The sequence below is a fragment of the Typha latifolia genome, chromosome 10, assembly GCF_019914945.1.
Source record: "Typha latifolia isolate L0001 chromosome 10, TyphaL0001v2, whole genome shotgun sequence".
NCBI classification, from domain to species: Eukaryota; Viridiplantae; Streptophyta; class Magnoliopsida; order Poales; family Typhaceae; genus Typha; species Typha latifolia.
Genome location: NC_133095.1, coordinates 10,357,618 through 10,371,720, shown reverse-complemented (window position 1 = coordinate 10,371,720; position 14,103 = coordinate 10,357,618). Strand labels below are relative to the sequence as shown.

At 32.0% G+C, this 14,103-nt stretch overlaps 1 protein-coding gene across 1 annotated transcript; it reads right to left on the bottom strand.

Moving 5' to 3' along the window:
- Nucleotides 1–10,784: 10,784 nt before the first annotated feature.
- LOC140796998 (reactive Intermediate Deaminase A, chloroplastic) lies at nucleotides 10,785–13,710 on the bottom strand. The gene is made up of 6 exons (XM_073150236.1): nucleotides 13,435–13,710; nucleotides 12,370–12,485; nucleotides 12,204–12,248; nucleotides 11,433–11,506; nucleotides 11,296–11,345; nucleotides 10,785–11,042 (listed from the first exon to the last, which is right to left on the bottom strand). The coding sequence occupies exons 1-6, from the start codon at nucleotides 13,631–13,633 to the stop codon at nucleotides 10,948–10,950; spliced, it is 579 nt and encodes a 192-aa protein (XP_073006337.1). The 5' UTR covers nucleotides 13,634–13,710; the 3' UTR covers nucleotides 10,785–10,947.
- Between the last annotated feature and the right edge of the window lie 393 nt (nucleotides 13,711–14,103).

Below are 14,103 nucleotides of genomic sequence, written 5' to 3'. Positions count from 1 at the left end.
GGTCTCACTCGGTCGAGCTGGTAGGGGTGAAAACGGATCGGTTTTAGTCCGATCCGACCCTCTATCAGACCTGGGTCGGATCGAATACGAGACAAAATAACTTACCCGGTTCGGATACGGATCCGGACACGGATTGCAGTTTATTAAAATATTCGAATTCGGATCCAGATACGGGTATAGTATATTTATTCGGATACGGATTCGAATATCGAATATTCGTCTACTCGTATACCATACTACATTGACAAATAATCCTACCCTTAAAAACCAACCCGACCCGTTAACATAAAACCCCTCATCCACCGGCTTAACATAACTTCTCGAACCCTCATTCTCTTAATCTCTCTTCACCATCATGCCGCAATTTCTCAAACTCATCCCCATTTCTCTCCCTCACTCTCTTCGGCGATCTGTCCGACGACTCCGCCAGTTAGTCTTTCAATGACTCCGACACTCCAACGCCATCCCCGTTTCACTCTCACACTCTCTTCGACAATCTATCAACTTCAGCTATCCTCCGACTTCGCCGATTAGTCCTCCGACGACTCTGACTGCTCAATGAAACAAGCGATATCTACAATTCTAAAATTCTTATTATGGAGATAATATCTAGTCGGATCCCCGTTGACCTCTAGGAGAGGTAAGTAAGTAATGGAGACATTTCCTTATATTGGTTTGTAGTCTATGATTTTATGTAAATACTTCAATGCCCGATAATAAATTGTAAGTATGAGTTGACGGCTGTAACAATCGGTTTTACTGGTAAAACTCATCCGGTACCGGTTCCAACCCGTGAAAAAGGGCATATTAGTCCTTTTAGCACATCTCCCTCTCTCTTTACTCTTCCTCTTCTTCACCGACCTCCGATCTGTTCTTGCTCTCTCCTTTTCTCCTCCCATCGATCTCGATCCATGGCTTTCATCACCGGATCGGCGATCTACTTATATTAGTATTTTTATTGTTATATTGACATTCCTCTTCACCTGAGGCAATTTTTGAAGAAGAAAAGTAAGGAAGAATTAACTAAAAACTAATGAAATGAGTATTAAGAGATTTTCAATTGTTTACGAGTCTATGTATAAAAATTTTCTTAGCAAAATATATTAAAATAAATGATAGTTTAGAGGATCCAAGTGGAATTATTTTTTTACTTTGTTTATCAAAATCTTACCTAAGATCAACCAATGATTCGGCCGAAATATTATTCTATAGTATAACTTTGATTCAATTCAACCTTGAATTTGTATCAAGGTTGTTTCAAATGTGATTAAATTTGATCCCGAATTTAAATTTTATGTCCTACATATATATATTACTTTATAGATTTGCGCAAATATAAACACATATATAGTCATATGCTAGATTGAAGCTAATATTGACATAGTTATTAAGATTGGACTAGACATTGACCCTATCATAGATTGGGTCACCGGATTATTCGATCCAATTGCTAACTTTTAAAAAATATTTAATAATATATCTATATTTCTAAATATTATAAAAATAAAAAAAACTATCAAAACTAGTATAATTGTATGTATATCCCTCAAAACCTATATTTATATAAAGACTGGCATAGTTACTTTTCAAATTAAGTTATTTAATATAAAAAATAAAAGTACTACTAAGTAAGAGAAATATTTGAAAATTAAAATAATGACATTCTTATCATTTTTTACGGTTAAATTGTTTAAATTTTAATGGTGGTTCTCTCCAAGGGATATTAATGCCAATTCAAATTTAAATTAAGTTTAATATTGATTTATAGTATGCATAGATAAACAAGTTTATCTTTATTAAAGTCAAACTCAAACTTATAGAGGTTTGAATTAGATCAATGGTCATTTTGTATAGTTGAGTTGTGGTCCGATGTATGAGTGTAGTCAATCTGAGCTTGATCGATCGTATCTCTAATCAAGTTTGAATTGAAAATAATTTCAAGCTTAGATTTATAATCAAGCTTGAATCAAATTTATTTTAATTCAAAGCCAATTTGAAACTAATTTCATGCAAATTTTAGAATATAACGAAAGTATAGTATACTATAGAAAGTATTACTCATATAGTATATATATAATAAAAATAATAATTATTCTAGCCTACTTAATCGAGTCGACTCATAACCAAGCTTAGCTCGAATATTTTCGAGCCTATTTTGAAGATCCAGTTGGTGTAGCTCATTTTCAGATCGAGCTTAATCGAGCGAGCTGAGCTCGAGCCGACTTGATTATTTTGATTGCCCTGATCACGTAGAAGCATATCAAATATTATTAAATTTAATTTGGTTTTTGTATTCAAGTTTTATTAGATCATGTGAATATTACAATTACTTTTATTATTATTTAATTGTGTATATTCATATGTTAATAGATGAACATGATATTTACTCATAAATAGTTAAAATTTTCATATAAGACAAATCTTACCTAAATAAAAATATTAAATTAGACCATGAAATCATGAACCGATCCATATTAATCAAAAATAAAAAAATAAAAAACTCAAAACTTTACACATCATGAGGGCATCTATAGGTGGGTTTTATATATAGCCCATTTGAAAAATTAACAGAGGATGTTTCTTTTTATTTCTTTAAAGTTAGAATCTTTTTTAATATATTTTATATATTTGCAAATAAACTTTTTATTAGTATATTCTTTAAATTAAGGCACCAAAAATAAAAATAAAACTGATAAATTTCATTGCCCACTTTTTTTTTTGAATAAGAACAATCTTTAGAGTGCTTGTCTTCATTGTGCGTATTTGAAAATGGAACAAGTTATAATGTGTTCCTTAAGAATTGTATTAATTGTGCAATATTTTTTACTATCAGTATGATGCTATTATTATTTCTATCAATCAAGTTTTACTCATGTTTGCTTTTAACTTCCTAAAATTTAAGTTGCTGCGTACTAATATTCTAAATTGATTAACTCATGAGTTAGCATTATCTAAGTTGATATAGTTAAACTGATGAATGTATATAGATAACTATTTTGTATATGAGAATAAAACCATGATATTCTAACTTGCTTCTATTATTGTTAGGGATAATAATATAATATATGCAAGTAACTAGTAGTTAATTTTTAGTATATAATAGTGGATGAATTTTAGATTTGGTATGTTGCTTACTTAAACATTTTTTTTTACTTTACTTGTAGTTTCAATTTGCCTTCAAGACACTCACATATTAACATGGTATGTCTTAAAATAAATGTTATTAGTATTAATCAAGTTATTTAAAATTAATATTAAATAATATATATATATATATATAAGATTGATTAATTATTTTATTGTATTAATATGTTTTGCTATTATTTGGAGATACCAAAGACTGAAATTGAGATTACATATTCACCAAATCGTTTTGGGAACATTATTAGGAAACTAAGTGAAGATCAAAATGAGGCAATTCGGGAGCTTGGATTTGATTGCATGCTTCTTATGCATCCAATTAGAATTAGACGTATTCTACGTTTGTGGTTGGCTGAAGCATATGACCCACATACAACATCATTCATAATAGAAGATGATTCCATTCCTAATGATTTGTGGGATATTCATTGCCTTATGGGCTCATCCGCTATAGGTAAGAAAATAAAAATTGTGAAAAAAAGACCAAATAAAATTTTACATAGTCTTTATATGGACCTAACTAAAGGAAATATTACTCTTAGTCATTTGGTTAAATGTATTGAAGAAAATAATGTTGTTGATGAACATTTTATTCGTTGATTTATGTTAATAATGATTGGTATAATATTGGCACCAAATACAAAAAATGAGGTGCGACCTTATTTTTTAAACCTTTTGGAAGATATTTCATGTATTCAAACTCTTATTTGAGCTGATTTTACGCTTGAGTATTTGCTTGATAGCTTGACACTGTACAAATCCTAAGAAAATAAATATTTAAGAGGATTAGAGATAATAATAAACCAACAACTTCTGTTTTCTTGATAATAAAATTTGAGATAACTCATTAATGATTACTTATAAAAGAAAATTATCCTACATTTATCAGCTGAATTTTTTGAAACTAAGCATGAAATCATACTCAATAAATACTTGATAATCAATTCGAGATTGATAATCACACCAAAATAAATTTGTTTGACCTTTTGTATCGACTTGGTATTGAAAAAAGTACTCAACATCTTCTTTTTGCCTCTTTTGCATAAGTTTAAGCACTGTATCTGCATCACTTTCAACGATTTTAGATTTTTTATTTCTATAAGAAAAATTATATAAGTCCCTTGACACAAACCCAATATTTCCAAAGCCACCATGTTGATGTTCCATCACATCCATTATTTGGTGCTTTAAAGGTCCCGCTACTTCTAACGAAATAATATTAGATTTTTAAACATCATTAATTTTACGATGAGACCGTAAAAAAGAACTTCATCTAATCCAGCAAGATCATGATTATGTTCATCAATAAAAAATTTCACAAACCATTTACCAGTATCAAAATTAAGTTGAATAGCAAATTGGATGGGATATTGACAACGACTGAGGGCTCGTTCTTTTCTTTTCTATCAATCATGTTCATGTATTTCTCATCTCGTACACCTACCCTCGAACAAAGAAAATGGCGGTAGACTATAATACCAGTCTTCTTATGGAGTTTTATATTATTTTTTCTTATGCTAAATCCTTTTATCCTTTTCGATTAGCATAACTATTAAAAAATTTATATCCTTTATTTTCACTTAAAAATGTCATTTGTATTATATTTTCATATTCAGCTAGTGTTTCTATATCAAATTGATATTTTGACGTTTCACCATGTTGACTAGAACTCCCCTCCATATATTTGATAATGAAGAAAACCTGAATGAAATATAATAAACGATAAAACATGTGTTAAATCATAATAATGTACTAAAGCGTAAATAGTAATAATAAAAGATGTATAAACATATGCATGCCATAGTATACCCACAACATCATAAATAATTAATCATAAAAGTAGAAACAAATATCCAGCTCAATCAAGGAGCCAAACAACGAGCCAAACATCAATATACTGAGATTAGTTTGATAATTGGTCTCAGTTCTCAATATTTAAAACTTAAACTAGTAAATGGGGAGCATGACCAACTGATTGTAGATAAATATTGTCCATTAATCAATAGGAATTATGTATCTTCTTTAACTGATGTTAACTACAAATTTTATGCTACCAAGAACAAAAAATATATAAGCCGAATAGCCGATAATGAATAAGATATAAACATCCCTATTTTCTTCAACTTTGTACTTTAAAACAAAGCAGGTTACTAACAACAAATAAGATAATAAAGGCTTAACTAGCTATCTGAACCCTCTAGAATTTGTAATACCAAATCCCTTAAGATGATTGACCTGAGGAATAAAAGATCAAACCATAGAGAATATATCACCATTCTTATGGAGACTTTATAGATAACCCATATAGCCTAAAGGGTGCCATTTAATGGTATAAAAGTAAAATGAGTTTCATTTTCCTGGCATTTTTTTTATACATGTGACATTTACATTTCATAAATTGCTTTGTAGTTTACTGGTCCTGCTGCTATATATATGTTATATGCCTATATCACACTTCATTCTCACTTTGTTAAATTTGTATTTTGTCCCAATTTCATCTAATGGAAAATAGTTTAATGCATCTTTTAAAATTATAATCTTAATCCAACGGCTATAATAGCTAGTTTTCATACCCAGTACCACGTAAAGAAATAGTATATTTGTTAAGAAGATTTAATTACGTGTGCCTAACTTTCTAATTTTCTTATTATACCCTTGAAGATATTAACCATTAGATATTCATTAAAATGATTGATAAATAATTAACTTTACGATACGGAAGAAGCGCTCTACACGTTTTTTTCTTCTTTCGTTAAGATTTCTTTCTTAAATATAATTATGCCTTAATTATAGGAGATATTATTTAATATTAAATTATTTAAATTTGATTATTTGGAGATAAACTTTAATTTAAATATAATTCTCTATCTCTATCTATTAAAATTTAATTTAAATCAATCTTAAACTAATGGAGATATATGTAAATAATAAAAAATAATCAAAAAGATAAAATGTAATTAAATTTTCATCAAGTTAATTATAAAAGACATCAATACCCTTATTTTGATATATATACATTACTCTCAGTTAATGATATATATGTCTTTTACTTAATAAAATATTAAGATAATATAATTGTTAAAAAATAATGTTTAAGATTATATATCTAAAAAAAATTACCTACTAAATCGGTAATATCTTTCATTCCTATTATACCCTTAAAGATCTTAACCATTAGATCTTCATCAAATTGATTGATAAAGAATTAACTTTATTGCACGGAAGAAACCCTCTAAAAACAAAGCAGGTTACTAACAACAAATAAGATAATAAAAGCTTAACTAACTATTTGAACCCTCAAGGATTCGCAATACCAAATCCCTTAAGATGGTTGACTTGAGGAATAAAAGATCAGGCCATAGCGAATATATCACCATTCTTATGGAGACTTTATAGATAACCCATATAGCCTCAGAAAATAAACATGTTAATCAGGGATATGCTACTATGTACTGCAATGCTCTCGTAGAAAACAAACTTAATTAAAAGAACTACAAGGCTTCTAAAAACTAATTGAAAACTTTTTCACGATTGACACCTAACAACTTAAAATACAAATCAAAGTAAAGGACGAATTCGCCTAACCATGAAAGCAAGGACTGAAAGCTTTTATTGCCTCGCACAAGGAAGAGAACTAGTAAAGTAAAAAAAAGTGTATTACTGTATAGATGGCTGGCATTGTTGTAGGACTTTTTAGAAGAAAAAAGATGTAAAAAATACAAGAAATTTCGGTGCGATTTGGGAGAGATATGGAAGGAGTTGATTTGAGAGAGAAATTACTTTGACTTTAACAGTGGCATGCTTGATTTAGGGAGAAAATTGAAAACAGAGCATAGGGTAAAAAATAAATAGCATGACATCTAAACAAATATCTCTCCTCATTAGATTTATGGTGTGAAAGCCAACGAGATGTTGGCTAACATAGAATCAAAAGTTTTGATCTCAAATATTCGTCGATAATTTTCAGAAGTCTAAAAACACACAAAGAAGTAGCCTTACCAGAATATTGTGGGATCCGCTTCGACGACGCACCGACGGCGTGACTTCGGTTGAGATTGAAAGAAAATAGGAGAGAAAACGACGTGCGAAGAGAGGATTTCGAAAGCAGAAGAGAGAGAGAGAGTGGAAAGAGAGAGAGAGGAAAGGGAGAGCAAAAGCACACTTAGAAGAGAAACCAACCGTTCATTAAAATTTTATTTTAAAAATAAATACCTATTGAACCAGTCATCCTTCTTAATTCGTTTACATTCCCATTATACCCTCATAAATTCTAACTGTTGGATCTCCAATTAAGATACCTACTCTTGGGGCATGGAAGAAACGCTTATGATTTTATTATTGTGAGCCTTCTCTGCCTTCTTCAACATGCAGGAAAATGGGTTCTTTCTAGATAATTTCACATATTCTTTCCTCCTAAAGGCTTGATGCGAACAATTTATGGTTACCCAATTCAACAATTTGTGGTTACCCAAGTCGAGATGATTCATACCCATGTCGTAAAGTTGGGTTATTTATTTGATATCTTTGTGCCCAACTCACTAATTGATTCCCATTATAAGGCCAGAGATGTGGGCATTGCTTCTACTTAAAAGGTATTTGACGGAATGACTAATAGAGATATTGTCTCTTGGAATTCTATGATTGTTGGGTTGGTGAGGACCGGAGAAAGAGGCATACCAGATGTTTGATGAAATGCCTAAGAGGGATACTGTATTAGTTGATTTTGTGAAATGTTATTGTCTTTTGATGTGCAGATTTTATGAGTTTATTAGTTGATTTTGTAAGTTTTCTTGCTTATGTATAGATTCTAGTAATAAATTTCTTTTGTATTCATATCCGATTAAGATTCGATTCGTATCCGATTCCTATTCGTATTCGTTTAATATCTGATCTATATTCAAAAAATATCCGATCTATATCCGAAAAATATCTGTATCCGTTTAGTTAGGATATAGTTTTAAATTTTACTACCCGTCTAATATTCGTATCTGTATCCGTATTCGTATCTGGAGAAAAAATATGGATCCGGATGTAGATTGAGCACTATCCGATCCGTATCCGAACCATTTTCACCCCTAGAGTTGTGCCGAGCCGAATCATATTTAGTTTTTTTACATAATTGCCATTAAATACTTTTTTGTTAAAAGGAGAAGATTTTATAGAATAGTTGAAGCCTCTCAAAGCATGAGAGACCAAAATACGTATAAGTTCTACTAGTATCTCCCATCTCAAGTATAGCCAAAGTCTAAGCTCTTACCATAATTGGCAAGCCAATTAGCAGCACGATTAGCATCCTGGTAAATATGACTAATTTTATAATTTTGATAATTACATGTTAGGAACTTAATATCATCAATAATAAAATTAATTGACTAAGGTGGCTTCTTCCCATCTTGTAGAATACCAATGAGAACAGAGGAGTCAGTTTCAAGCCAAACTTTGAAGTGGTTTGGAGTGTTGTAAATTGAGTAAAGTCTCCCTCAAAGCAAACGCCTCAGCCATGAGCGCTGATCCGAACCAGCCACTTCTACACTCTGCCAAGATTACAGTACTATTAGTCTGAGAGATTATGAAACCTATACCACCTAGCTTAATATCGTTCACATAGGAGCCATCACTGTTGATTTTAACCTAGCCAGTAAGTGGTGGCTCCCAGCGAACCAGAGTACTAGCTGGGACAGGACTAGGTTTCATACATCCGACCCATAATTGAGCAGAATAATCATTATTTAAGGGTATAGTTCGTAGCCATACCATATGGAGGTCTTCTCTTTCAATACTGAAGTGGAACATATTTCGATACTTCCAAATATGCCAAAGATATCAATGCAGCCCTAAAACTAGGTCTTATTATTTTTTAGCAGCTCATCTCCTTCGTTAAGCCAAAGACCATCCGACCACCTATCCTCAAAATTGAGAGTAACCAGCAAGTTGTCTCTCACAAAATCCCACATGGTAACAACCATGTGACAATGGAAGAACAGATGGTTGATGGTCTCAGTCTCAAGCGAGCAAATAGGATAAATAATATTCGTTGTAAGTTTGAGATTAGATAAGTAGGCTCTAGTAGGCAACCTACCCCCAGAAGGACAGCTAAGGCCCAAATTTTGGCCCAACCGTCCCAACATGCAATAAGAACGGTTGGGAGATGTAGTATTTGGTAGGCCAACTTACAGCCGGCGTGAACCAAGGGATGTAGTTTTCATATCTAGGTTAATGAGTCCTGTGCCAGAGTATATTTCCACTATATTTGCCACTCTATTTCCCAAAACATCATAATTGCACAAAAATCTTATGACTGTCATAGAATATATCTGACAATAGTTATTAATAAAGTAAGTATATATAAATAACTAAAATTTCCTCTTTTTTTGAGATACAAGGGTAAAATAGGCCTTTGCTAATCTAAGGTAATCCTAATATTGACTAGTTAAAATTTAACCATTTCTGAAACAGCCTTAATTATGCTTTTTGAAGAATGTAGTGATTATTATAATATTAAAAGTTTTTAATGACAATCATATATAAAAAAACCTTATATTACATGAAGAGTTTTTGACCAAACTAGACACTTTATTTTTTAACCAAGATGGACTGTACTTCAAACTTATTACTAAATGGAGTTTAATTTACTGTAGTACTAATAATAATACTAAATTAATCAATGTTTTTATTGTCAAATAATTTTTTCTTAACTATTGAAATATTAAGTTAAAAAAATTTATATACATAAAACGCTAATCAGTTCATCGTTTTAAGACCTGATAAAAACGCTGAACTGTATAGAGATAAAACGCTGATTAGTTCAGCGTTCTTGTTAGAGCTACAGTTAAATATACCTTATTTGACAATAAGTTTAAAGAGTAATCTATTTTGGTAAAAGAAATTTGGAACATGCTAGTTTGGCCAAAAACTCTTATATGACTGCAATTTTTTTTTTGTTTTCAATGTCACATTTTTTGTTTAATTAAAAGAAGCCGCAAAGCAGCTTAAAGCTGGAATAATCACCATAAAGGTTTTAAAAAAAAGATATCTTAGAGGTCAGTTGGCAAAATAAAATAATTATTGTGATCTTCTCTGCTGTCTAATTTACTGCCCTATTCTTTTATCTACAGTTATATTTGAAATTAAAAAAAAAATAGTTGACTTTGATTTATTCCACAAGATTTTCTTTCACCTCACAAAACTTAGAACCAAGCAAAGGCAAGAATAATGTTCTTCCTTGTGAAGCATTATATAAGGTAGTTATTAAAATCGAATCAGACTTTGACCCGGTTAGAGGTAGATTCACTGAGTTATTAGTTCAAACCGGCGGTTAACCGATCGGATTACTGATCTTTTTAAAATATTTCAATAATATATAGATATTTCTACATAATTCTAAAAATAAAAATATTTATAGAAGTAATATAATTATATGTATATCCCTCAAAATATACATTATTTATATAGATACACTGATTTAAATTAAGTCATTTAATAGAAAATAAAAATAAAAATACCATTAACTAAGAGAAATACTTGAAAACTACAATAGGGAGTAGTAATCTGAGCAGAAAAGACAAGATCTTCACTTGGTGGATCAAAGAGCCATGAGACACTCCATCAAACTGAACGTTAGAACTGTAATTCTTACTCCTATGTAAGGTAAATAAGCCATTTATTAGAGCAAATAAATCAGATACAACACCACTGTGTCATGGGTTCCACAGGAACTGTGGTTCTAACACAAGATCAAATACCCAGAATGCCAAATTATTCTTCAAAGCTTTCATTTGAGAGAAACTCAGACATGGTAGAAGAGCCCTAGATAGCAGCAATGCACTCAATTTCGATCCTGGCATTCATCGGCAATGCTGCTACTTGGTAAGTTGAACGTGCCGGAGAAGGAGATGGAAAATCTACATTAAGAATTGTTACCTTGTTAGAGAAAAATTGTCTATGAATATATTCAACCGGATGTCATACTTCACATAAACCTAAATAACAGAAGCAGTTTGAGGGAAGAAAAAAAAAAGAGAAGTTATGAAAAAACTTATAGACCAACCTTCCTGCAAACATATTATCAAGGAAAAGTTTCTAGACAACATGCTTTACACTAACTGAAAGGTGAGACACGCTGAGTTAAGAGATTTAGACATTTCTAGAACTTACATTTAGCATATATCTCATTCACCTTCTTGAAATCCTGCAAATCTGCCAACCTACAAAGTAAAAGAAAGAAAATATTATATCCCCCTAACTTTCATAGGCCACAGAGAAGTTCCATATAAGAAAGCTCCATGGAATACATGATTGTTGTCTTGACAACTGAAGAGTAGCTGGCGCCACTTGCTTTCAATATTTCCCCCATATTCTTCAAAACCTGCAGATTTAGAAACATCTATTTGTGAAGCAGAAATGACATAATTATCTCCGTAGTAAATCATTCACATAAGTACCAAAAGTATTAAGAATGTCCAGTTCTGACCAATGTTGGTGAGATTTGGTCGTGGCAATTCCCATGACAACTCTCTTCTAGATAATGTAGAGTATATAATCGCTTAACCATTCATGTATGAGTCCCATAATCAGTCAAAGTTGTAAAAGAGTTGGTACAATTCTACATAAGGATCCAACAGTCGGACAAAATACTTTCACAGTAAGTCCACAAACTGTCAACTACACAAAGCAATTTAGTCCATTTTGACACAAATTTCTAAGATCCAACGACTTGACACCATCAGCAGTTTCATACGTTCCCTCTAAGCCAAATAGATTCAAGTCTGTACATCATCTATATGCTTATAGAAGAAATGCAACTGAAATTTCCAACTATTGAAAAGGACAAACAAATATGGCATGCATGACAACTACTAATCCAATAAAAGGATTATCCTTCTTATACCAACAGAACAAGAAAAATTCATGTCCTCCATCTCATACAACAGTTATCATATTGTTACTAAGCATAGTGTACCTCGCAGAACTTGTTAAAGAGAAAATAACAACATTAAAGAGAAGAAAAGGAAGCACTGAGATTGGTTGTCTTTTTATTCTATATAAACAGTGAACTTCAGTACCTGCTCAGTTTGTTCTTCAATGCCATCTGAAATAAATTTTCCTGTCTAGAAACATACAATGTAGTCAAATAGATGTTCTTATAAAGAATAAACTGAGAGAGATTATATAAAAAAAATCCTACTTTACCTAGTAGTACAGAACAAAGCAATGAATTAGCTAACAAACCTCAGGAACAAGGCCCAAAACACCAGAGACAAAAACAAGGTTGTTGGCTTTAATAGCCTGAGAATATGGTCCTAGTGCTGCAGGAGCCTTTTCTGTTTGGACAACCTCCTTTTTATCTGAAAAAGGGCAAAAGCTTTACGCTTAAACTACCAGAGATGCTTAATCTGTAAACCATCTTGAAACAGGTCTTGCTAAACTTATTTGAAATGCTTAATCTGTAAGCCATCTTGAAACAGGTCTTGCTAAACTTATTTGAAATGCTTAATCTGTAAACCATCTTGAAACAGGTCTTGCTAAACTTATTTGAAATGCTTAATCTGTAAACCATCTCGAAAGAATAAACCAAAATGTCTGGCGATGAATTAGCTAATCTATTTTACAGTCTATAATAGTTTGTTGATCATGCCTTTTAAGTGAAATTCTTCTAGGTACATTTTGTTTTAGTCTGCTGGAATTAAGAATTGGTTTACTGCTTATTTGTTTCCCAATGAAGTTTATCTCCAATACATATTAATACATGTCGTATTTCTAAGTTAATCATGCTATAATGGCAATACTATTGACTAATGGAAACAAATCATAAGCAATCAAAATCTTTCTACGAACATAGATGATATAACCACTTATATAGACCACCAACCAAATCCTTACCTTATCTCACACAAATTATTAGTGAAATAACCACGGAATTCACTTGATAGAATCAAAGACGTACTTGCGATATAGCGAGTGATAAGCACAAAAACAGGGAGACATCAGGAAACGGTTAATAGAGATTAAGAAAGAAAGCATTTTTGGTGGAATTGCAAAAGAATGAGGAAATGGTTGAATGAACACAAAATTTTCGTCGATAAAATAAACGAAATGTGGCGTTTGGAGAAAGAAAGGAAGAAAAAAAAATGACGACAAAGGAAGAGCGCATATATGCACAGCAAATGTTTGAGAAAATTCCCCCAAAAAGAAGGAATACAAACTCTAAACCTCAGGTCGAAAAACCCACCAAGTAAATCAAAGGAGAAAAGAGAAACCAAGTGACGATTAGAGCAAGACTAAGGAAATAATTACCGGCGGCCGAGACGGGGGTGGTGGTGGAAATGGCCGCGCCGACGCAGGCGAAGGGCTTCGAGTGGGGCGAGGGGAAGAGCCTCGACCCGGCAAAGGAGACGCAGCATAGCCCCGCGGCGAGAGGGGCACGTGAGCGCAGGGCACGAAGGTCGACGGCCGGCGCGCCGGCTACAGCAGACCTCGCCGCCATCCACGCCATTGCTTCCTTTTTTTCTTTTTCCTTGTCTCGTTTGTTTGCTTATTAAACCCTACGCGGGCGGTGTCTTGAGTCACGTCAGCGCTGACTGCTGACTCTGTTTATTTGTTGGAATTGGAGACTTTTTACTAAAATTGACTTGTCACTCAAATTTATTACCAAAATAGGATCTTTATTACTAAAATTTATTACTAAAATTGACTTTTTCTCGTAATAAAATCTATGAACTAAAGATCAGTTCAGCATCTTTATCGTTATGTATTTTTTGCCGCCTTAACTATCGAAAGACTAGGTTAAAGAAATTTATATACATAAAACACTGAGTAGTTCAGTTGTTTAGGACTAGACAGAAATGTTGAACCGGTTAGTGTTTTTGTCTAGAGAATTAAAATATTGATCAGTCTAATATTTTTATTAGGGCTACAGCGAATTTAGACCTTATTTGGTAATAAGTTTTAGAATATGACTGGTTT

Coding starts and splice junctions, on each gene's coding strand:
- LOC140796998 (XM_073150236.1), bottom strand. CDS start 13,633: ATGGCGTGGATGGCGGCGAGGTCTGCTGTAGCCGGCGCGCCGGCCGTC. Junction 11,507..12,203: donor TTGAAGAACAAACTGAGCAG/GTACTGAAGTTC, acceptor CTAAATCTGCAG/GTTTTGAAGAATATGGGGGA. Junction 11,346..11,432: donor GTTGTCAAGACAACAATCAT/GTATTCCATGGA, acceptor TTTACTTTGTAG/GTTGGCAGATTTGCAGGATT.